A 25126-nucleotide genomic window follows, 5' to 3' on the forward strand; every position below is an offset into this window, starting at 1 on the left:
TGATAACCTCGGTGCAGCACAAAGGAAGGGGCCAAGGAATTACACGAGGTGGGAATGAAATGGGAATGCTGACAGACCCTGAAATGAGCCGGGATTTAATGAGCACAATAATGGGCAGGTGGGCTGAGCCTCCCTGCCGAGATCAGATCCCGGGCAGGGAAATGATGCTGCTTCTGAGCAGGATCTGTACAGAGCACCGGGCTGGGGATCACAGGCACAAAGTGGCTTTTCATGTTCCCTTTGTCAGCCGGGCCTTTCACAGCCTTGTCCCTAACACACACACACACACACACACACACACACACACACACACACACGTGTTTAGATTTAATGCCACAGCTACTGGATTTCTTCTGGCACACATTTCTTCCTCTAACTGCATTCAAATCCAGAAAGGAGGAAGAAGAAATCTGTTGCTCTGGTGCAAACCATGCCTTATCTCTGGATTTAGTGCTTTTGCTCTTTTTCCTCCTGTATTTGCTGCCCTTGGACCTAAATCATTAAAACACATGCTCAGCCTAAAGAGCTGGAAAGCGCTGAGAATGTGCTGAAATCAGGCAGCTGTGCTCAAGCTTCCTTCTGTACCCAGTGGCTCCTGTGCCTTTCCATTGCCAAAATGCAATTAACAAGTTGCACTTTCTGGCTCGCTGACTGGGATGGCAGCGGGGCTGGGGGGGTTACTCCTCACAGCTCCCAAAAATCCACCACGACGTGCAGGTGCCACGGGGAAAGGCAGGACTGGGACCCAGATGGACACAGGGCAGTGCCTGGGAGGTTTCCCTGCTCCTGAACCCGCAGGAAGTTTTCCTTCCACGCAGTGAAGGCAGCCAGGGAGATTTCATCTCCTCCCTGCAGGGCACAGGGTTTGGTACCCGCCTGGCATCTGGGAACAGACTTGGAAACAGCCAGAGAAGGAGGAGTTTATCAGTAAGAGCTGGGTTTTTTTACATTCAGAATGTATTTGGGATTGTCATTGGTTTTCTTGCCCTAGAGATGATGATGGATGGAGAACTACTCCCAAATCCATGTTGGACAATTCACCCTGAACATTTCTATCATCCATATCCTGCAGGATCTAGGTGCAAACTCTGCTCTTGGGCACCTAAAAAATGGCAAAACCCCAGACTGCTGATGCTGTTTTACACCACAACCACACAGACTCCCAGATTCAGGAGGCTGAAAATGACTCCTTGATTTCTGGGATGTGTCTCCCTTTTATACTATTTCACACAGACCAGTCGGATTGGTGACACAAAGACAAACCTCTTCACCCACATTGGTCAGAGCAGAGGGACAGCAAGGAGAAGTCCCTCCTAGGGAAAGGGATGAATAACAAAGGTAAAGCTACAAAAACATTTCTCCTGTTGACAGAAAATTCCCTGGGAAAAGAATTTCAGAAAACCAAAACACCTCAGGCATGGAACCAGGGCTACAAACTGCCCCTCTCCCCCGGGGCAGGAGCCATTCCTGGGGTGGGGTGCTGTGTGCAGACCCAGCTCTGGTGAAGGTGAGCACTCAGGACACTCCCCTGAGTTGAGCTTTTCACTGTGGAAACGTCCAGCCTCTTGGAAAGGCATGTTCTGCCAGGAGAGCAGTCTATTCTGCTGCCACAACACAGAACTATTTGAGTTTATCTCCCTCTGCACACCTGGCACACCTTCATCACATCCCACTTATTCTTCACAGCGCTGCACACAGAGGTTACTGCTATAAAAAGGTGCTCCCAGTGGAGGGCACAGCCAAGCGACAATCACAGCACAGCCTCTCTCCATCACTGGGTTATTATTGCTCCTGTTCTGCAGGCGCTGAAGGCCTGTCCACGGGGGATGCACAAGGACTGAAACACAAGAGCAGAACACTTGACTTCCACGAACATTGAGGAGTCAGGTTGCTGCTGAACAACCGGAATAAAGAACCAGGCACCAAGGAGCCACTCTGGAAAAGAGGGAGATCTCAGAGGTCTGCTGGGCCACTCTGGTTTGTGACGCTCTAGGACACGAAAGAAAGACTCCAAATATTTCAGAAGGCAAAGAGCACAGAAAAAAAGGCTTTATTGTCTAATCCTTACTGCCTTTTACCAGGTGTTCCCATCCAGACTGAACGTGGTTGGTGAACAGGAGCGACACCTCTCTGATCCCGTGGGTTAAACCAGAGAAACAGCAAAACACCACCTGGAGAAAGATTGTTCTGAGAGAGTTGTTTGCCAGGACTGTTTTGAGGAGAAGCTTTCCTCAGAAATTTTTCCTTGGGAAGAAGTCAGCAGCTGCCAGCAGGCTGAAATCTCTCAGACCCAAAAATATCAGGCCTATGGTCAGGAGCAGCAGCTGGCTGGGAATTTTTTGCCCTTTTCACCAAGGCACATGTGGAAACAAGACCCCATTTATCAAAAACACCGCCCCAAAGTGCATGACTTCATCAAGGACACGTGAGAGTTCCCTCCTCTCCTCAGATCATTCCACTGCATTTGAAGTTAAGGACATTAATGTATCTTGAATTAATTTCCTTGGTGTTAAAGTGCAAACTGGGCTAATAAAAGTGACACATTGACTTTTTCCAGAGAATGATGTTCAGCTCACGCAGAATGGCGGCATAAAGGAAAATTAGCCTCAAGACAATGTTAATTACATTTTATCCATTAGTAGGAGGGTAATTGAACCACTCATTTTCACTGCAAAGAAAAACCCTTCTGGCTTCATAAAGGGAAACTATGTGTTTAATGTGCAAGTTAAAGTCTAACAATGGAGAAATTGGCAACAGAAAGAAAACCAAAATGCAGGTAATGTATATCTTCGTACTGCAGTGACCATCTTGGACATAACCCGTGTTACTGCCCTCGTGCTGAGCTCAGGGAGGCTCCAAAATGCCTGACAGGATCCAGTTATCTGAAGAATCAGCCGGGAATTACTGACAGGAACATGAAATATCCTGCAGGACTCGATCTAACCAAGAAAACACTACACATATTGCTGATGGTGCTATTAGAACTAACACTGCTCATAAATAACAGCTGCAGAAAACGGTCCTGGCTGATTTTAAAACCTTCCCACTCGTTTCTATTAGGTCTGTACATGGCTGGAAAAATGGCATTTGCTTTTAGACACAAAATCCCCCCCCAGACTTGCAGATTTCCATCCCTGGAAATCAGGGAGCACATTCTTTTCCAGGACCTGTATCAACAAGTGTTCTGACACCTGTCAGCAGTTGCATTTCACAATCTGAGTTCTGAGAAACACGGGATAGATGAATGAAAGTGTATTTTGTTCTCTGGACTGCTGGAAACACCCTGCTGTTTGTCTATATTCCATGATATCCCACTCTCTTTGGGCCTTCCGTGGCTAAATAGGAAGATTTTCAGTTCTGGATAAGAAGCTGTTGGAGAAAATTCTTATTCCTCTCACCTACAGGCTCTAAGTTCTATTCATGTTATCTACCTTGGGCCCCTCTCCATTGAGGTGAAACATTTCTGCCTGGAATTTTCTACGAGAAGAACCTTGAGGCTGCTGAGAGTTTGTCAAGATGCAGAAAGGCTGGAGCCACATGAGTGAGGAGAACTGGAGATAAAGCGATGACACGGTGAAGTGACAGAGTTCATCAGGCTGTGCTCACTGCCTGGCAGGGACCAGAGGACACACAAGACACAGGACTTCACTGTCAGGCAGACAGAGCTCACTGTAGCCCTGGTTTGTGCCTGAGCTGTTTTGGCTTTCTGAAATTCCTTTCCCAGGGGATTTTCTGTCAACAGGAGAAATGTTTTTGTAGCTGTACCTTTGTTATTCATCCCTTTCCCTGGGAGGGACTTCTCCTTGCTGTCCCTCTGCTCTGACCAATGTGAGTGAAGAGGTTTGTCTTTGTGTCACCAATCCAACTGGTCTGTGTGAAATAGTATAAAAGGGAGACACATCCCAGAAATCAAGGAGTCATTTTCAGCCTGCTGAATCTCAGAGTCTGTGTGGTTGTGGTGTAAAACAGCATCAGCACACCACAAATGTTCTCTGATCCACAGCAGCAGCAGCAGTCGGACATCCTTGGGACAGGCTGGGCCAGAACCTGGGAGCTGCTGAGGGCAAATCTGTGATAAAGCTCATCAGCAGCTGTTGAAGAAGCTGATAACCAGCTCGTCACCCCCCTCCTGCCTCTGAGGTCAGGAAATCAGGGAAGTGCACCCCGACTTGGGCTGCTGAAAGCTGCTTGTGCACAAATACCACCAGGAAATCCCACAAGCCCCAAACCACCACTTCCATCAGCCAAATCAAGTGGAGGTGGAACAAGCTTTAGCTGCAGATAACATTGTGGATTATCTGCCCACTGGGCTCAGTGGAATCCACATCAGACCCTTGAACTCTCTGACCCCAGGAGCAGCATCTGGGCAGAGCCACAGTGAATGCGGAATTCCTGCTTCCACAAAAGCCAAAAATACCTTCCCTTAGTCAAAAATAATAATTTAAAAATCAACCTTTATCACAATATTACCACGAGCATTGAAAAGGATTATCTTATTACAAAAATGAAATTACTTAAATTTACCCTCATTATTGTTTCCCAGGGAAAAAAAAAAAAGAGTTTTTTTTTTATTTCATTGTGGATGAAGCTGCTATTTGCATTTAAATGAAGACATCTGAAGAAGAGCAGCTAGAAAGTGAGGGGCTTTTTTTTTTTCTTTCTTTCTTTTTAGAATGAGATTTCATTTCAGTATTCTGTAATGCAAACCCAACTCCACTTTCTGCTTCATTAAATAGTCTGTCACAAGCTGCTTTCAAAAAATTGTCAGGGAGAGCGAGATCCTCTGATTATTCCCAGCTGAGTCTCTGTAATGATGGCAACAATCCAGTGTTGGTATCCCCTGAATACCTGACTTCAGCAAACAAAGGAGCTGTTTCCATCCTTGTAGAGCATGGGGGTTTTTTTCTTTTTTATTGACTTATCATAACTGACACCCTTAAACAATCTCCTTTCTCAGCGCTCTGATAGGAACAGGCTCGCATCAATGAAACCCAGCCTACAACAGGAACGCTCTGAAAAGGAGGTGGCCACTAAAATATCCATCCCACGGAAAAGATGTGAAGGAAAAGAGGCAGAATACCCAGCCCTGCCCCACTGGCACCTGGAGGAAATTGCAGTTTTCCTACTGAAGGGAAGGAAGGGAAGGAAGGGAAATTCTTCCCAATGAAGGGAAGGAAGGGAAATTTTTTCCTAAAAGGGAAGGAAGATTCCATGGAATGGCACTTCCCTCCTGCACCAAATCCCACCCCAAGGAGTCTAACAGGTGGCTTCAGGTGTGGGGGAAAAGCAGAGCCCAGATGTGCCAGGCAAAATCTCAAAATCCGTGTCAGTCACCACCAGGAACGGCAACGGGGCCTTGGCAGTGCCACCTGAATTTCCAGCAGTGAAATTTCCAAGATGAATTTCCAGCGGTGAAATTTCCCAAGCTGAATTTCCATCACTGAAATTTCCAAGCTGAATTTCCACCAGTGAAATTTCCAAGCCGGGAGCAGAGGCCAGCTGTGGAAGAACAGACACAGAGAGCAGCAGGACAAGGTGAGGTTAAAATAAAAGTTTACCAGTGGGCAGAATGGCAGAAAGCAAAACAAAAGCTGTTTTTATGAGTCAGCCTGGATGGGCAAAGGGAGAAGTTCAACAGAAGTATTAAAATATCAGCCAAAAGCAGGATGGAAAACATCTCCTTTCTTCCCCTCCTCATTCTAAACTGAGCGCCAGGACTGGTGACAAAACGCTCCTTGTATTGAAGGTCCTAACTCTGAGTTTAAATGCTGCATTTTAGAGACTGAAATGATCCTCTTTGCCGGGTGAGGGTGGTTCATCACACCCAGGAGATCCAACTTTAACGCAAAGCACCTCCACGACCCAGTCAGCCCTGGGGAAGGCCTCTGCTCCCTGCAGGGGGAGTCAAAAAATAAAACTCCATCTTTTAGGCGACCCAGGTTTTGCTCCAATACCAGCCTATTTCTCATTCCTGATTGGGATTTAATTTGCAGATCCTCCGCTCAACAAAGATAAAAGGCTGATGCTCAAATTAACATACGGGACTCCTACTTATTGTTAAAGATTTCAGGCAGATGATCTGTGCTCCACGTCTGCGCTCTCTGACAGTCCCTTTCAGTTGTGGCTACACACAGCACAGTTCCTAAAGCTACTGTGTCAGCCACTGCCAAACACATTTTATTGGTGAATAAAGCAAAAAAAAAAAATTTATTTTATATTATGGCAGCCACCTCATTTCATCGATTTTCAAGAACAACAGTTTTAAACTAAGCGGCGAATGGTCTCGAGAGAACTCCCTTTAACGCAGCAACGCTTTGATTAGTTAAAGCAAGGGAAAACAAAAAGCTGCAGGGAGCTGCAGGAAAGAAAGGCAAATGTGGGGATGAATTTCTCCTGTGCAGTGCATTCCTGCACAGCCTGCCAAGGACAGTGGGAATTCGGTGTGCACGTTCAAGGACAGGAGCTGCTCCAAAGGGGGGCGTTTCAAAGGAGGCAGCGTTTCTCTCCTGCACCCAGCGTTTGCACAGGCTCACTGGGGTTTGGGCAGGGGGTACCCGTGCCCTCGGGCACTGCAGAGTGGGTTCCTTTCCAGGGATCGGTGGGCACTGAGAGCCCTGAGCCTGTCACAGCTCTGGTTTCTTTATCTCGGCCGAGGTCAGGATGAGACACGGGAAATGCAGAGTCTGCTCTGGGTTGTTTTTTGTATCTTATCTATTTACAGTATTTACAGCGTGAGCTCCGGCCTGCCACTTAAAGAAACGAGACAAAATGGAGAATACCTAACTCCTACCAGAATCACCCAATGCCAAAGTGACACCCACATCATTGATGCTTTTGGCCCAATAGTGACCACTGGAGGTTTGCAATGCAGACATCCTTCACCCAGTTAGAGAAAACCACCCAAATCTGGGAAGAAGAGGAAGAAGAAGGTGAAGAGGAAGAACGCAGACAACGCCCTGAATCCTCCATCTGGGCCCACACACATCACTACATACCAAAACTCCAGACCTGTGTCTTTACCCTGTGAGATCACACACCGCCACTCTAACTACACACCCACAGCCGCTGTGCTGTCACACAATTTTGGGAGCCTGTTCCATGGCCTCAGGTGAAACGCGGTGCCTGCCTGAGGGTCAGCACCCCTCAGCTCAGAAAGGCTGCAATTTTCAGCCCCCAGGGTTCCAACCTGAGCCAGAGCAGGGTCTTCATTTACAAATGCATTTCACGGGCTCTGCCAGCTCCAGCCGTGCTCCAGAGAAACTCTGCCCACGTTCTCCTCTGCTTTACGAAATAAAGATGCAGGGAGGTCTCTGTTTAAGCAGTCAGGATGTTTTCAGGTCACAGCCTGTGCATCACCCCTGTGTGTGCCCAGCAGCCCTGGCTGCCTGGGCTCAGCCCTGCCCTGCCCACCAAACCCTCTGCAGACAAACGCAGCCCTTTAATGACACCCCACAAGTGTGGGAGGGACCCCAGGCTCAAAATCCCAAATAATCCACTGCCAGTGCTGACTGCAAGACAACACCACTGAGGCTGATCACAGAAATTACACGTACAGTACAATCTTCTTGGTGACTGAAAACACACGTGGCAATCCACATTTTGAAGAAAATGAGAAGAACCAGTCCACAAATCAATAGTAATGTCCACAAACTGAGATATTCGGCTTGCAGTAAAACCCAGCCCCCTGTGAGTGTGTCAAACCCTGCCCTGGTGAACAGAATATCTGCATTCAAACCCACAGTGCAGCAGCACCAGCCCTGCCTCTGCTGAGCAGTTACACACAGAGCTACCAAGGTGGAACTCATAGGCGGAGAGACGGATGAGTTTCTTTTCATCCCCTTTTCTCTAAATCAGCCTGGCTTAAACTATCAGGTGACAAATGCCTTTCTTTGCTTGGCCCTCCCTGTCCCCTTTAGACGCGACTCAGAAGGAAATCTTTCACAAGCCGAGGTTGCACTAAAGGTTTTGCGCTTTGCAGACGTCCAGGAAAATAATAAATCCTACTGGTTTCGCCCTAGAAACAGTAAATAAACCAGCAAATATCAGTCCACGTTTTCCCAAGGCAGGCCTCCAGCAAGGAACAACACAAATGGCACTCCCACGTGGAGAAAAACAACCAACTTCAATCCTTTCAAATCATTCTGAAGATCACCTGATGATCTTTTCAAACGCTTGTGCGCCGGTATCCAGGGCAGAAGCAGGGCATCAGTCTCTTCACACGAACACTCGAGAAAGGGGAATGATTCTGTCTCAAGTGGCTCCGAACTGGAGCTGCTGAGCTGCCTGTGAGGCTGCTCAGGGGGAACGAGTCAATGGGCCTGTGACTCACAGCTCTTCTGCCGATACCTTTATTAATAAGCTTATTTTCATCTCTTTCCAGTGAATTCTGGAAATCAATGCTTTTGTCAAATGCCTCGGGAGCAGCTTACGTGAGGGCAGCCACAAGTAATTCCTGCGGCTGAGAAGAATTGTGGTCACGCAGTCCTGGGCTCCTCTCCTGCCATAAATGATTCCATTTGCTCCACGCTGACGACTTCTCCAACAAACACGAGCTGTTTATGCAAGCAAGGTGTGAAAGGGTCACTCTGCTTTTCCCTCCCCCGTTCCAACCAAAAGGCAGAGAACGGATGTGGAAAGGGAATCAGACAGAAAAAGAAACACCAGACACAAAAGAGAGATCAATCCTCCTTTAAATAAAACCAGTCAGAGCCCATTAACAGAGTTTTCTCTGGCTGCCTCCAGGGACAGGTGAAGTGCTCACTTTAGGTGCGGCTGGGCTGACACTTGTTTTCCACGGGGGTTTTTCACAGGCTGGACATTTGAAGTTATTTGTCAAAGGCCTGCAGCGAAACATCGAAGTGCAGCCCAAAGTAAAGCTGCCGGTCCAACCCCTGCCATGGGTTTGGGCTCTAACCGAGGTCCAGATGTTCCCCCAAAATCCCAGAGCTCCTTCTCCTGACAACAAGGAGACAGGGACAGATGCTGGAGGTGGATCTTGGTCCTGAGAGGAAAGAGGAATGTGGAGCTCACTCCTGAGAGGAAAGGGGAATGTGGAATTCACTCCTGAGAGGAAAGAGGAATGGGGAACTCACTCCCGAGAGGAAAGAGGAATGTGGAATTCACTCCTGAGAGGAAAGAGGAATGGGGAACTCACTCCTGACAGGAAAAGGGAATGTGGAGTCACTCCAGGCCCTGCACAGAGGTGGGCATTTGGAGGGAGAGGTGGCCAGCCCCAGGCTGGGCTCTCCTGCACAGGTAGGAAGTGAATTTAACATTAGACTGGCAGCTCCTCTAAGCATTTATGCAATCCTTCTTCAGTGCTACTTAGCATTAAGATTTTGAAAAACAGGAAATAACTTAAATGCTTTCTTCGAGCTATTTGTCCACGAAGCAACTCTTGATTGCATCCATTTAAGATAAAAAAGAAAGAATGAGAGGAGATAAGAGTCCACTGGAGGTATTTCTAAATGTCACTCTGCAAACAGAACACACTGCAGCTGCTGCTGCGTTCCCACCCTTCCTTTCCCTTCCTACGTCCTGTCTGTGCATCAATTATCATTAGTAAAGGAATTCTACAAATCACGTTTCCTAGCGGAAGTAGTGACTTCTGAAAGGGCCCGGCTGGGCATCCTTTCCTCTGTCAGGGATGCTGATAAAAACCAGATAAAAGTTACCACAAAGGTGTTCTCAGGTGCAGGGCAAAGGCTGGAGTGTGAGGAAATTCCATCCAGGGGAAGGCTGGAGAAGCCTCCCAGCAGAGGGCAGCGGGAAGACAGGTATGAAGGCAAGGTAATTAATTAGTGTGTTCACTTTATGGTATGAAGGTGATTAAATAGCGTGCTCAGCTTATGGTATGAAGGTAAGATAATTAAGTGTGTTCAGTTTATCAGAGCATCCAAATCCTTCTCCCATTTTCAGCTCCTGTGAAATTTCTGCCGGGGGAATTCAGACTGCCCGGCAAAGGTTATTTGAGTAAAAGCTGAGCTGCTCCAGGAGAGAGGAGCCAGCCCCCCGCGGTGTCCTGGCACAGTGGGGAGGGGGATGCACAGAGCTTTAAAATCCCTTTGTTGGGCCAGAATTCCTCGGGCACACGGGGAGAGGCACTGCCAGAGGAGAAAGGACAGATCCCCTCTCCTGACCCTGTACCTGATGTCCCCAGGATGTGTTTCCCTGTCAGTGCTTTTCTCCGCCATGGTTCAAGTTATGTGTCTGCCCTTGTCCAGAACCTGGCACACCCAAACTCTCAGGTTTGGTTCTCACAGACAGCAAAGCTTCTTTTACACCATTAAATCACTTGCAACCTGGGCTTTAAACATCACAGCGTTGTTGTGACTCCAGGTAAACACCCTGGGTGTTTGGAGAATAAATCTGTTGTTACCTTTTTCTAAGGCTGTCCCTTGTGGGGATTGGCATGTAGAGACGTGCACAACAGCAGGAAAAGCCACCAAAAGATCCCAGCCCAAGCTGATTGTTAGTGGCCAAGCTGCTTGTGGGAACAGGATTTCCCTGGTGAATCCACAATCCCACAGACACCAGGAGCCCCAGACACCGACCACGGTGAGGTCTGCTGACAGCTTGGCTCGCTGCCGACACTTCCCACCCATGCTATGGAAGATGAGGGACAAAGCTCAGAAAAGTCTAAAAAATTGAAGTTTTTCACAGTAAGAAATCCATAAATCATTTGACAGACCGCAGAACAAAACCCACATCCATAAACACCGAAGTGTGCCACTGGCTTTTCCCGCATCTGCTCCCCCAAGGAGGAGAGCTGTGGGTTTTTGGATGCCAGCTGCAGCACAGATCTGTTCTTCCCTGCTCCTGTTTAGGACAAAATTAGATGTATACTTTTACATATTTTTACATATGTTCAGCTTTTTTCCTCTCTGTTTTAAATGTTGAAATGCTTTGTTTTCCCCCTCATGTCTAAGCTTTTCACTTTTTTGTTTTTTCAGTGGTTCCTGTTATCAGCAAAGAGCTATATACAGATATTAGGTTGTACCCATTTCTGACAAGGAAACTTAACTCAGTTTTCTGACATCTTTTAAGGATCAAAGAGAAAACACACACGTGGAAACGACGCACCTCCCTTCCACGGAAAACAGGGAGAATTATTTTTGAATTCAAAGCCGGTTTGCCTCACAAATATCACAACCAGAATTTTGGAATTCTTACCCTGAATTACAATGGAAAGTCTCATCACTGCAGTGTATTGCCTTTCTTTACATGTAAGTTCCATGTTTCTGTACAACTTAACAACTACTGGGTTTTACTGGTTTTTCCTTGGAACATTGGAAAGCCCAGCAAGTTGTTTTCAAATTGTCAGGACTGATTTTCAGGCCAGGTGGGGAGTGGTTTAAATACTGGCATTCCCTGTGTTTGGAGCTGATGGGTTTAGGAAATGGAAGTTTAGCATTGCAGGGAAAAGTCACTTTGAACTGTAACTGCTGTGTCTCCAGGGGAGTAATTTTGCAGAATCCCACTCCAGGGTAGTGATTCTGTTATTTTATGACAGAACTACTGGTAAGTGGTATGAAAAAGAACCAGACTGTTTTTTCATTTAACATTTACATTTCTTACACACCCATAATTTAGTCTCTTTAAATGTCAAGCTTCTTTAAATGAGCACTTTCCACATTCTGATGTTGGGTTTTTCTGTATTCTCCTCACAACTAGAAATGACATCAGCGATTATAAAACAACATTAGGTATTCCAAATTCTCAGCTGTGCACATCTCCTGTTTTATTTTTCCCTCATCCCTTCCTTGAAGGTCACAACAGAAGTGAAACAGATGTGCTGCAACAAAATCTCTTTCCTCTGCATTCAGGAAACATTAAATTGTGAGATCTTCACTCTGGGTGCACCTTCCTCCCTGCCTGTTCAGACACCTTCATCATCATCATCCCTGCCTGTCCAAACACCTTCATGGCTTCCTGTCCGGACACCATCATCATCCCTGCTGGTCCAAGCACCATCATCATCATCATCATCATCATCATCATCCCTGCCTGTCCAAACACCTTCATTCCTTCCTGTCCGGACACCATCATCATCCCTGCTGGTCCAAGCACCATCATCATCATCATCATCATCATCCCTGCCTGTCCAAACACCTTCATTCCTTCCTGTCCGGACACCATCATCATCCCTGCTGGTCCAAGCACCATCATCATCATCATCATCATCATCCCCGCCTGTCCAAACACCTTCATCATCCCTGCAGTCCACATATCTTCATCCCTGCCTGTCCAAACACCACCACCATCATCATCATCATCATCATCATCATCATCCCTGCCTGCCTGCCCAAGCACCTTCATCCCTGCCTGTCCAAACATCTTCATCATCATCCCTACCCGTCCAAACACCTGAACCATCATCATCATCATCCCTGTCCAGCACCTTCATCATCCCTGCATGTCCAAATCACTTCATCCCTGCTTGTCTGAGCACCATCATCATCATCCCTGCCTGTCCAGCACCTTCATCCCTGCATGTCCAAGCATCTTCATCATCATCATCATCACCATCCCTGCCTTCCCAAACACCATCATCATCATCCCTGCCTGTCCAAGCATCTTCATCATCATCCCTGCCCGTCCAGTCACCACCATCATCACTCCTCCTCCTCCTCCTCCCTGGTCCCAGCAGCCTGCAGCCCCGTGGACAATCAGGAGGTGACACACCACAGGTGCCATTTCCCCATGTCACCCTTCACCCCACTGTCCCCCGTCCTCTGACTGCTGTCCTGCCCCTGGGAGGACACAGGGAAAAAAGGAATTCTTCAAACCCCTGGCTGGGAGAGGGATGGAAAAGTCAGGGAATAATTCTCTTAATTGACTACTCTTCTTACTACTTGTAATCTAGAGGAAATCTAATTAATTCTACATGAAGAACCACTATTCTGTGGTGAAGTGTAATTCCTGATCTCTGGGGCTTCAGCTTACCAGTTGTCAAATTATCCAATTACACACTTGTTAAAATCCATTTTGGGGAGATTTTCATGGCTCGTAAATAAATAATTCCAAAACCTTAAATCCCCAGAAGGAAAAAATAAAAATTAAAAAAAAAAAAAAAGGAGAGAAGGGGAAAGAAAAGGAAGCCCCCAAAGAGTACCTCAAAATTAGGAAACAAATCTAAAAATAATGTCAGGAAGCTGAAAAGAGAGATCCCAGCCTGCTCTGCTCCAGCAGCAGCACAGAGGTGATGATCTGTTCCAGCAGGGAGGAATAAATGCTCTGCTGCTCCTTCAGCAATGCTTCATCCAAACCACCAACCTGAGGGGAACCAATTGAGGCAGCACGCCCTTCAGGGGGACAAAAGGGAGAAATCTCCTCACAGGCGCTCCAGTGAAGGGCTGGGCAGCCAAGGGAGGGCACGGCCGAGGCAGGGATGATGATGATGATGATGATGATGATGATGATGATGATGCTCTGGAGGCAGGCCAGGGCCACCAAGCTGAGCTGGCCCAGGCTGAGCAGCCAAGGGAATGTAGCCCTGGTTCCATGCCTGAGGGGTTTTGGGTTTCTGAAATCCTTTTCCCAGGGAATTTTCTGTAAACAGGAGAAATGTTTTTGTAGCTGTAGGTTTGTTATTCATCCCTTTCCCTGGGAGGGACTTCTCCTTGCTGTCCCTCTGCTCTGACCAGTGTGAGTGAAGAGGTTTGTCTTTGTGTCACCAATCCAACTGGTCTGTGGGAAATAGTATAAAAGGGAGACACATCCCAGAAATCAAGGAGTCATTTTCAGCCTCCTGGATCTGTGTCCTTGTGGTGTAAAACAGCGTCAAGGGAGGGAGAGGCAAGGGAGCCCCTCTGCAGCACAAAGCCCTTCCAGGGGAAGTTGTCTCAGCACAAGAACCAGTCCAGAAGGGAGATTTCTGGACCCAGGGAAAGCTGGGAGAGCCACAGGCAGTGAGACAATCTGCTCCTCAGCAACAGCCCAGCCCAGACTGATACAGCACAGAAATAACCCAGGGAAAATCGGTGTTTTTACTGCTGTCAATAATGACCCTGAAACAGACTGCTACTCAAATTTGCTGATGGTGTCAGCTGGGAAGGCACTGTCAATACAGAAGTCTGAACTATTAAATAGAAGCAGCGGATAAACCCAAGGGTTCAGGAAAAAAAAAAGCAATGGAAGGAAATGCAGTCACAGGGAGAAGTTCAATCATGGGCACTGCCGGAATTTCAGCCAGCAGGGAGAGGTCTCCAGCCTGAAACAACAGAGCAGCAGCAAGGTCTGGATGTGACACTGAGCCACGCGAGTAATTTGTGCCCTTGCAGAGAACAAGCCCTGAGCAACTCGCCACAAACCCCAGGGAACAGGAGCAAACCCTGGCAAGAGACAGGGAACAGAACATTCCCAGGGCACAAACACCTGGACGACCACGGCCAGAGCCACCGGCAGGTATTCTGCCATCATCTGGGACGTCTGTTCCCAAGAGAGGTGACTCAAAAATCAGAATTTTTGGTTGCCGAGACATCACTGGGAGAACGGCAAGTCTGGTTCATGGGGTGAACTTTCAAGTCCTTGACCTGTCTAATTTCAGGAAGCAAGAGGAGACATTTCCGAAAAGAAAACACTTGCTGGCAGTGTCACAATGATCCAAAGGTTTCTGCCTTTCTTAGGAGTAGGTTTCATCTGTGATTCACTAATCATTTTGATTTAAAAAGGCTCCTTCTCAGCACTGGGTAACATTTTAATTAAATATTTGAAAACTTGCCGAATACTGTAATTGCAATTTAAAGGCTATGAATTAGGAAGGTAAAAGCTTTTATCTACTCTCTAGACATCTCTTTCTTTTTCATAAAGCTGTCAGTGGAAGTCTTTGGGAATATTCCCTCACGGAATTGGAGTAGGACAGAGGGTTGGGGCTGATGGGATCCTGCTGCCAGGCAGAACTCAGCCCCAGGCAAAGGCAGATCCGCCCAAAATCAACCTGCTCCTCTACAGCCCTCCCCAGGGGGGAGATCCACCTTGCAGGAAATCCCGGATTTCACCCCAAAACTCCCTGATTGTCAGGTCATGGGGAGAGGAGGCTGCAGCAGCCCACTGGGAATTCTGAGCTGAGCCTGGGCTGCACATCCAGCCCCCAGCAGCACATGAACTATTTAACACCGAAATGTGCCACGTATGTGTGTTTGTGAGGGCATTAATGCCCTGGGTATTTATAAAATCCATCAGTGGCAGCCACTGCCATGACAGCTGAGCCCTGTAATTATTAGAAATCGTAATTACAATTGTAATACCAAAAAAAAAAAAAAAAAAGTTTCCATTATAATAAACAGCCTCTTTCCTGCCACAATGGATTTTATTTATTTACCTGGTCTGCTTTTCCAGCTCCTCATGCTGATGGCAAGCAGAGCAGTTTACTTCCTGTCAGCATATTGGTTAAAGTTTTAACAAGAACATCAGGAGCAGGCTGGGACAATGAATTATCGAGAAGGAATAATGCAAAATTGGTGTGGAGGGTTTGGATACAATTTATTTAACCTGACTGACAGAAATAGGACTTCTCAGAATGTGTCCAGTGGGTCTGAGGACAAAAGAATATTCCCTGGCAGGAGGAGAATGGGTTTAGGGGCTTTGGGGTTCTTGTCTCTGCCAGGCAGACTGCAGCCTCACCACTGGGACATCGAAGGAAGAGAAGGGAAGGGAAGGGAAGGGAAGGGAAGGGAAGGGAAGGGAAGGGAAGGGAAGGGAAGGGAAGGGAAGGGAAGGGAAGGGAAGGGAAGGGAAGGGAAGGGAAGGGAAGGGAAGGGAAGGGAAGGGAAGGGAAGGGAAGGGAAGGGAAGGGAAGGGAAGGGAAGGGAAGGGAAGGGAAGGGAAGGGAAGGGAAGGGAAGGGAAGGGAAGGGAAGGGAAGGGAAGGGAAGGGAAGGGAAGGGAAGGGAAGGGAAGGGAAGGGAAGGGAAGGGAAGGGAAGGGAAGGGAAGGGAAGGGAAGGGAAGGGAAGGGAAGGGAAGGGAAGGGAAGGGAAGGGAAGGGAAGGGAAGGGAAGGGAAGGGAAGGGAAGGGAAGGGAAGGGAAGGGAAGGGAAGGGAAGGGAAGGGAAGGGAAGGGAAGGGAAGGGAAGGGAAGGGAAGGGAAGGGAAGGGAAGGGAAGGGAAGGGAAGGGAAGGGAAGGGAAGGGAAGGGAAGGGAAGGGAAGGGAAGGGAAGGGAAGGGAAGGGAAGGGAAGGGAAGGGAAGGGAAGGGAAGGGAAGGGAAGGGAAGGGAAGGGAAGGGAAGGGAAGGGAAGGGAAGAGAAGAGAAGAGAAGAGAAGAGAAGAGAAGAGAAGAGAAGAGAAGAGAAGAGAAGAGAAGAGAAGAGAAGAGAAGAGAAGAGAAGAGAAGAGAAGAGAAGAGAAGAGAAGAGAAGAGAAGAGAATATACTCTGGTGTTAACTTGCTGATTTGGAAATCTAAAAGTCGTCTGTGGGCAGCAATTTATCAAAACCTGAAGTTTGTGAACGTTCATCCTTTCCAAGCAATTTCTGAAGGGACACTGAGGGTCCTGCCTACACTTTTTCCTGTGTTATAGGAGAAGGCAAAGTAAACTCAGTGCTCTGATACTGAATTTATCACCCCTGGCAGCAGCAGCAGCATTGTCCCTGATGCCAGTGTGCACATTTCAGTGTTTTCACTGCAGCCCTTTGGAACTCCAGAAATCAGGAACACCCGACCTGGCCAATCTTGTGCTTTACAATTTACAGATCCATGGGCGGGAGCAGCAAGGAATGCGGGATGCAGAGGTGGAGCAGAGCTGGCACATCCCAGTCCTTTTAAAAAACCCAAAGCTCTGCCAAGTGTGACAGCAGTAAAACTGTTCTTTTTTAGGATCAGCCTGTAATGGAAATACTCAAGAGCATTTCTGTTTGGTGCTTCTGTACATGAAATTATTCTGCTAAGGAGACCAGTACAAAACTAACCCAAATTACCCCTGTCTCCAAAACCAGAGAAATGACACAACACATTCTGTTCATTCTGCTCCTTTCTAAATGGAAGAGGAGAATAATTTTTTTTTCAGTTTTAAATTTGCAAATCACAAGCAGGCTCAGCGAGGACCGCGGGGAAAAGCGAAGTACCAAACTAATCAAAGTCGGAGGCCTCCAAAGGGCTGCACCCGAACCTGAGTCATTTCCTCAGCACAAAGCGAAGCGTGACAAAGACCCGGAGGTTTTTAAAGCCCCGGAGTTCCCTCCCTGGCACTGCAGAGAAGGTTAAAGTATTCCCAGGCTGTCGGGGATCCAGGGGCCGCTGCCATTTACCTGTGCCTTCCCTCCTCCCCGCCATGCCCACACCTGTTGCCTCGCAAATGCCACCTCCTGAGAGCTTTACGTGTGACCTTTGAGCACAGAATTCTCTGCTGCTGCAAAGCTCTTCCTCATCTTTAATGGAAATGAACGGAGCGAGCTGATTTGTGGCCACTGCCGGCAGGATCTATTTTTGTCCTCCCGAGCTGCATTTTGCCACCACATCACCTGATAATAAAGCGGCTCCTGGGCGCACGTGAGGAGAGCCGAGGTTTGCTGGAACCGCCGGGGAAGAAACCTTTTTATCTTTGCAATTCTGGATGGAGAGGAGAGAAACCCCAACGCCGCAGGTGACATCAGGCTGATCGTCCCATTAACCCTCAACAGCCCACTACCCCAGGGCCAAGCACAGCTGGATTTCAGGCCCCAACCCAGAATATTCTGTGATTTGGGGAAAGCCTCTTCCCTTCCCAGCACAGGAGGGAGCAGCCAGGCAAAGGGGTCACACCCTGGGAACTGAAAAGGCAGAGAGTTTTTACCACGTTGCCATGAGTTTACATAGACAGAGGTTTGGGACAGAGCTGAGTTTTGAAATATTTGGAAATTTTCTATGAAATTTCTGTATTTCTAGGAAATATCATAGGAAGTCTTTGAGCTGGAAAAAATATAAAACAAGAAACTCTTGTATGCTGCAAGGTGCACGTGGAGCGTTCAGTGATCATTTAAGTCGGTGCTTGTGAGCTTTTAGCATCAGCCCATTGGCTAGAAAGCTTTTTAAGGGCCTTGGAACAAAGAGAACCTTGGTTTTTTGTTGTTATGGCCTGAGTTTTACCACCTTTTATGTCTCTGCCTTCACTAAAACCAATAAAGAAATAAAAAGCTTGTGGAACACCCCTCGGCCCCCTTGTCTCGTTACTGGTGATTACATCCAACATTTCATTGGTGATTAAATCCAGCTCAGTTGTGAGGCAGCCGCAGTTCCAGCTGTGACACCTCGGCAATGGAGGCACCAGCCACCACCAGAGAAAAACCTGCTTTTGGTAAAAGAAAGAACCACAACATCTGAGTAGCTCAGAGGTTGGTAAATATAAATAAATACCAAGAACAGCCAGTCCTGGGAGTCTGGAAGTGCAGAAGACACCTCCAGCCTTCAGTGACGGCATAATTACCCGGCAATCACCTGGCAAACATCCAGGTTACAGTTTTTTTAAATGCTCCGGGATTGATTTTTGTTTTCCTTTCGGCACTAAATAATAACGTGTCAATATTTTCTAACAGACTGCCCGAGAACAGAAATGAGGCACAGCCAGAGCTCACACAAGTGTGCTCCATCCCCAACAACGGAGAATTGTGAAAGGGAGAGAAGAGGAAACGCACAAATTTCTGATTGTACTTGAAATCCGGGGCTCTAACAGAGATTTTTTGGGTAAGAACAAGGCTAAAGGATCAGGAAAATTTCCATCCTGCAGTTTTCACTGCGCAACCCGTTGGAATGCATTTCTGTACAACAGACACTGGCCACACGCTGCATTTTGTGCTCCCAGCTAATTAAAAATCACTCAGAGTTCACGGCGTCCCTTTTACTTCTTTCCTCACTCTCAAGTGGGTGTGGAGTCAGAATTCCAAATCTGGAAACACTGTCCCTCGGGAAAGTCCAGACCAAGGTAAGAGAACTCTGGATTCAGGTGCCACGAGGAACTGAGGGCCCAAGCACAACAGGCACATCCAGAGTTCTGAGCAAGGGAAATGCTGGGAACTCACCCAAAAATCAGTGTATCAGTCACACAGCAGGACCAAGGGAAATGCTGGGAATTCTGCCCCCCAAAATCAGTGTATCAGTCACACAGCAGGACCAAGGGAAATGCTGGGAACTCTGCCCCCCAAAATCAGTGTGTCAGTCACACAGCAGGACCAAGGGAAATGCTGGGAACTCTGCCCCCCAAAATCAGTGTGTCAGTCACAGAGCAGGACCAAGGGAAATGCTGGGAACTCTGTCCCCCAAAATCAGTGTGTCAGTCACAGAGCAGGACCAAGGGAAATGCTGGGAATTCTGCCCCCCAAAATCAGTGTATCAGTCACACAGCAGGACCAAGGGAAATGCTGGGAACTCTGCCCCCCAAAATCAGTGTGTCAGTCACACAGCAGGACCAAGGGAAATGCTGGGAATTCTGCCCCCCAAAATCAGTGTGTCAGTCACAGAGCAGGACCAAGGGAAATGCTGGGAACTCTGCCCCCCAAAATCAGTGTGTCAGTCACAGAGCAGGACCAAGGGAAATGCTGGGAATTCTGCCCCCCAAAAATCAGTGTGTCAGTCACAGAGCAGGACCAAGGGAAATGCTGGGAATTCTGCCCCCCAAAATCAGTGTGTCAGTCACAGAGCAAGAGCTGGCCCCCAAGAGAAGCTGTGCTCTCCCCTCACAAGCCAGGACCTGTTCCCTCCTGCCCCTCCCTCCCCTCTCAGCTGCTGGTCGGACGCTGGAGCTGTAAAAGCAGCACCAAAAACCCGCCGAGTGCCAAACAGTGCCTTACCATAGCCAAAGGGAGAACTCCTACCAGCTCCTTCTGGCTCACGTAGATCTTGGAGATGCCCAGGTCAGACGTGGTGTCTCCAGGGTATTCCACCTGCCAGGTGATCAGCTGGGTCTCAGGTGGGTCAGGCAGGTCCTCGATTTCAAAATCGATCTGCATGATCTCAGAGGAAGGACCCTCGGCACTGCAGCAAAGAGAGGAGGTGTTCGTTCACACGACTGATAATCAGGAATATAACTGCTGTTGTAGCAATAAAACCTCGGATTAAGGCTCCTTCAAAGAGAGGGTTTGGTGGGATGATGGGTTTAACAATGAATTCATGGTTTGCACTGGTCTCAGGGTACTCCCCACCAACCCAGGCGGCTCAGTGACACTTTGTGACGTGGGTCACTGTGCTCTGCTCCATTTCACGGGGGCACAAACACAACCAGAGCCAAGGCAAACAGAGGCTGGAATTCCAGCCTGAGCTGGCTGCCAGAGCCCCCCTCCAACGAGCACACTGGATTTCCTCTCCCCGGTAAAGCAGCGCCTGAACAAACCCGAAGGGAATCACTCCTCGAAAGGGGAAACCACGGCATCAAAAGTATTTTCTGTTTATTAAAAAAGACAGGCATGGAATTTCTGGGGTTTCCCCATTGTTTCTTTCATCTTTCAGTACCCAGTTTCATTTATCACCAAACCCACAGTTTGTTTGTAAAGGCAAGTATCTTCCTTTCCATCCATCCATCCATCCATCCATCCATCCATCCATCCATCCATCCATCAGTGGGATCCTTCCCCTTGCCTCTTTTCTCTCTCAGCGCTGGTTTTATCCACCAGCAGAGCCGGAGTTTGTTTGTAAAGACAAGTCTGTCACTCCTCTCGTGCCTTCTACTCCCTGGCAAGAGGCGAAGCGGTTTTTACAAATCCAGACCAAAGGGGAGCTCTGTGCTGTCTCCAGGGGAGCATCTCCATGCAGCCCCTGCTGCCTCTGCCACGTCCCTGCCACGGGTGAAACATCTGACAGAACATGTAAGGGACTGTACAAACCACCTCTGCCCCTCTCTTCTGGAATTTGAAGCCGTCACTCCTGATACCATCACTGAACAGAACTCGTTTCCTAACCAGGAGTGAGGAGGTGGGAAGGAAATCAGAAGGATCACTGGAGAATCTGCCCTCCCTGCAGAATATTTGGGGTTTGGTGCCTCCTCCCCTTCTCTGCCCAGCCCCAGAGCTGCCCGAGGGCAGTGGGCATTGCATTTACCCTCCCCTGGAGCAGCACAACCCCAGCAGGGCTTCATTTCAAGTGAATTTTATCCAGGTTTCTGCAGTGCTCCTGGGAACACGCAGCCCAGTAACAAACTGTCTTCACACCTAAACAGATTTTGGGGGGGGGGGAAAGGTGGAGGAAAGGAGAAGATATTAAGAGAAAAGAAATCACTGAGTGAAAAATCTCCTGTAGCAGAAGGAATATATTTAAATATATATATATATATCCATCTATATTTGAAGCAGTCAGGAGAGAATCCTGGGAATCTTTCAGTTTATCTTGACCAAGAAAAGATTGTCTGTCTGGTCTTTGCTGAGTTCTTAAAAAAGACCCACAACTCTGCTCCCAGGGGAGAGAATCCTTCCCTTGGGAGGGTTTTGGGTTGTTTTAAGGATCCTTTACACCCCAGTCAGACTGTTGTGGCAGGAGGGAGATTTGCATTCCTGCCCACGAGTGCAGTGAGACAGAGATCACACCTCCACACCTCTGCTGAATGAACAGCTCCGTGCCATGCACTGAATGCTGCTGCTGCATGGCTGCAGGGCTGCAGGGCTGCATGGCTGCAGGGCTGCGTGGATGACTGCACCCCAGGGCTGCTGCATGGGGTGGCAAAGGGGGATTTGGGGTCCTGAAAGGGGAAATGTGCAAAGGGAGATGTGGGGTCCTGCCAGGGGGGATTTGGGGTCCTGAAAGGGGAAATGTGGGGTCCTGAAAGGGGAAATGTAAAATCCTGCAAGGGGAGATGTGCAAGGAGAGATGTGGGGTCCTGAAAGGGAGATGTGGGGGGGTCCCGAAAGGGGAAATGTGCAAAGGGAGATGTGGGGTCCTGCCAGGGGGGATTTGGGGTCCTGAAAGGGGAGATGTGGGGTCCTGAAAGGGGAAATGTAAAATCCTGCAAGGGGAGATGTGCAAGGAGAGATGTGGGGTCCTGAAAGGGAGATGTGGGGGGGTCCCGAAAGGGGAAATGTGCAAAGGGAGATGTGGGGTCCTGCCAGGGGGGATTTGGGGTCCTGAAAGGGGAGATGTGGGGTCCTGAAAGGGGAAATGTAAAATCCTGCAAGGGGAGATGTGCAAGGAGAGATGTGGGGTCCTGAAAGGGAGATGTGGGGGGGTCCCGAAAGGGGAAATGTGCAAAGGGAGATGTGGGGTCCTGCCAGGGGAAATGTGGGGTCCTGAAAGGGGAAATGTGAAGTTCTGAAAGGACAGACGTGGGGTCCTGCCGGGAGCGATTCTCAGCCCCCCCCGGCAGTTAAAACCCACACGTGTGACCTGACCCAAAAAGCTGGAGCTCTCTGAAGCCAAAGCCAGCAGTACACGGTGCAACACCTGCCCAGGGGCTCTCAGCGCCCTGACAGCTCATCCTCCACACAGCAGCCAGCCCACACGAACACTAAAAACGAAAATATTTCAGATGGGAGAGTGAGATTTGGGGCTGAGGCCGTCCCAAGGTCAGAGAGGGCATTTTAAATCTCAGGATGTGCAGCACCTGGAGCACTGTGCCCCAGCAAAGATCATCCCTCACCACCGATCCAGCCAGAGGAGGGGGTAACTCACAGCACCACATTAACATTTCATTTTACACACTGTCATCTCACTATGAAAAATTCAGGCTAGGGAGGCTGAAAAGTCATTTTTCTGTGGGAATCACCATGTGAAGTGAACCAACCAGCAAGAAAAATCACCCAGAAATGAGCCTGCTAATCATGTAATAGTTATTTTAAAAAATTGATCCATCTCTCTGGAGCTTGACATCAGTAGTGTTGGTTGAGAAATATTTGCTGAATTATTTATTTGACTTTTTTTTTTTTTTGGCTATTGTCAAATAAATTATTCACTATACGATTTTCCAGCTGCTGAAAGCACTTTCCCCAAATAACTCAATCCAAAAGTGAGCAAAAATTAGCAAACCTCTTAATATCATATCAGTTTCAAACATAATTACCCACCGAGTCAGCATTTCAGTTCAGGACCAGGGTTCTGAACGTGGTAAAGATCATTTAGCACATTGTGCCAAGGGAAGGGTAAATCAACGCTGACTTCGTTCCATCCCATCTGATGAATAAATAAATTTTATTGAATTTAACTCAATAAATTATCGCCAGGGAACATCAGGCACTTGTGCAGCAGCCCCATCAGGAGGCACGAGCAGAACAGCCCCAGCAGAAATGGTTTTTCTGACAGAGCAAAGTCCTCATAAAACCCTGCAAATACACTCACCCTGCCTTCCTCCGCCTGCTGCTTTGTCGTCCTCAGCACAAAAATAACAATAAATGCAGGGGAACTCGCCGGAAGGGTGAGCAAACCGCAGGAGAGGGGAGCAGGCACACGGCCACAGGTGCTCAGAATGAACTGGTGGGGCTCCTGCAGGGTCCAGCCAAGGCTCCGAGCACTCTGTGCAGGGATCTGGGAATGTGGGGATGCTTCTCTCTCTCAACAAGGGGGAAAACAGGAAAAACAAACCAAAATTGTCATTTTATGGGCAGGAAAAGCAGGTGCAAAGGCTCCAGCGAAAGAACAGCACACGTGGAAGGGAGGCGAGGGAATTCACACCAGAGCCCCAGCCCTGAGCATCAGCAACACCCCTGAGCATCCCTAAAACCACCCTGAGATATTCCACTCCCCATCCGGCAGACCGCTAACTCCATCTCGGCCCCCTGGGAGTGAAGGAAACCCCCCTGGGAAGGGCAGGAGCTGCACCAACACCGCTCTGATCGGAGGGAACCAGAGCCAGCACCTCCCTGCTCCAACACGCCAGAGGCAGCGCTGCCAATACTGACTGCTGAGGAATCCCAGCGCAAAATCGTGAGAAAACCAAGCACACAACCCCGCGGCAAAATTCCTCTTCCTGCAGGTATTGATCCAAAAAAATATACTGATCTAAATATCGATATTGATCTAAAACCAGATCTTGATCTAAAACCCCCTCTCACACGTGGCCAGCGAATTTCCACTTGTGCAGAAATGGACGTGGGGTCAGACTCTGGACTTCACCATGATTTTGAAATCATGCCCCCTACTGATTTTTTTTTTTTAAATTAACCCAAATTTTTATTTTAAAAATTTAATTGTGGCATGAAATCCAGAGTGGAAGATCTGATATCTCAGCATTGAGTTCCAGCCACGTCTCCACGGCGACATCTATAACTCATTTCTTTTCATGCCTTGCTTACTAGTGTCCACACTGGTTCAACAAATGCAATTATACATAAAAGCAGCATTACACTCCACAAGACTCAAGCTCTCAGTTTATTTCAAAATGAGTGACTTATTTGGAGATAACCTGCCAAGGCACATCCAATATATGAGATTAGCACCCTCAGCTAGAGGAACTTCCTCTGCTGTGAACTATTCAGCAACTATTTCTGCTGAGCTCATTCATCTTCCAAAACCGCAAAGTTCTTTTCAATTAAAATAAAAATTTTTTAAAGGAGTTTTCCTTACACAGTTGTTCGGTGTTTGCCAAGTCTAGAATTAAAAAAGGAAGTGCTTTCCAGCTTTCTTAATATTAAAACAGAAGCTTCCAGAATCCTGTTTGTTTCTTATTTTTAAGCAATTCCAGAATCCTGTTTGTTTCTTATTTTTAAGCAATTCCAGAATTCTGTTTGTTTCTTATTTTTAAGCAATTCCAGAACCCTGTTTGTTTCACATTTTTAAGCAATAATATGAAAAATAAGCTGAAGAGAGAAGAGACACCTTGCCTCCCTCCAAACCCAGCTTTTTGAAAGAGCTTTAGGCTGAAATACATTTTAAATCCCAGAGTTATGGAACAGTCTTGGTTTGGAGAGACCTTTGAGAACCAACACCTTTCTCAAGGCAAACGATTTCCCAGTAAATTATTCTGTCTGCAGCGGTCAGGGTGAGATCCTGGCCCTGCTCCAGCTGTGGGATGTTTTTATTGGGGCAGAGGTTTCCCCTCCCAAACCTTGGGGTAAGCCCTGAGGAAATCACACTGACAGGACGGTGGGACAGGTCCTGGCAGATCAAATCACAGGTTTTGATGCGCTGGTGATGTTAAAAGTGGTGTCAGCTCTAAAGCTCACAGGACTGCTGCTGTTCCAGATGCAGAGATTAGAAAAGAAAGGCCTTAGAAAATATGGTTTATGTCCTGCTACTGCA

General features: G+C 47.9%; 1 protein-coding gene across 1 annotated transcript in view; it reads right to left on the bottom strand.

The window, feature by feature from the left end:
• The window catches only part of TMEM132D (transmembrane protein 132D), a 199739-nt gene that overhangs the window by 55952 nt on the left and 118661 nt on the right, over positions 1–25126 (bottom strand). Inside the window, exon 4 of the mRNA XM_066199760.1 lies at positions 19762–19945. Within this exon, the coding sequence (XP_066055857.1) occupies positions 19762–19945 (184 nt within the window). The remainder of the gene's footprint in view (positions 1–19761; positions 19946–25126) is intronic.

The sequence above is a fragment of the Chamaea fasciata genome, unplaced genomic scaffold, assembly GCF_029207755.1.
Source record: "Chamaea fasciata isolate MVZ Bird 193981 ecotype frontalis unplaced genomic scaffold, bChaFas1.0.hap1 SCAF_18, whole genome shotgun sequence".
Classification (NCBI taxonomy): Eukaryota; Metazoa; Chordata; class Aves; order Passeriformes; family Sylviidae; genus Chamaea; species Chamaea fasciata.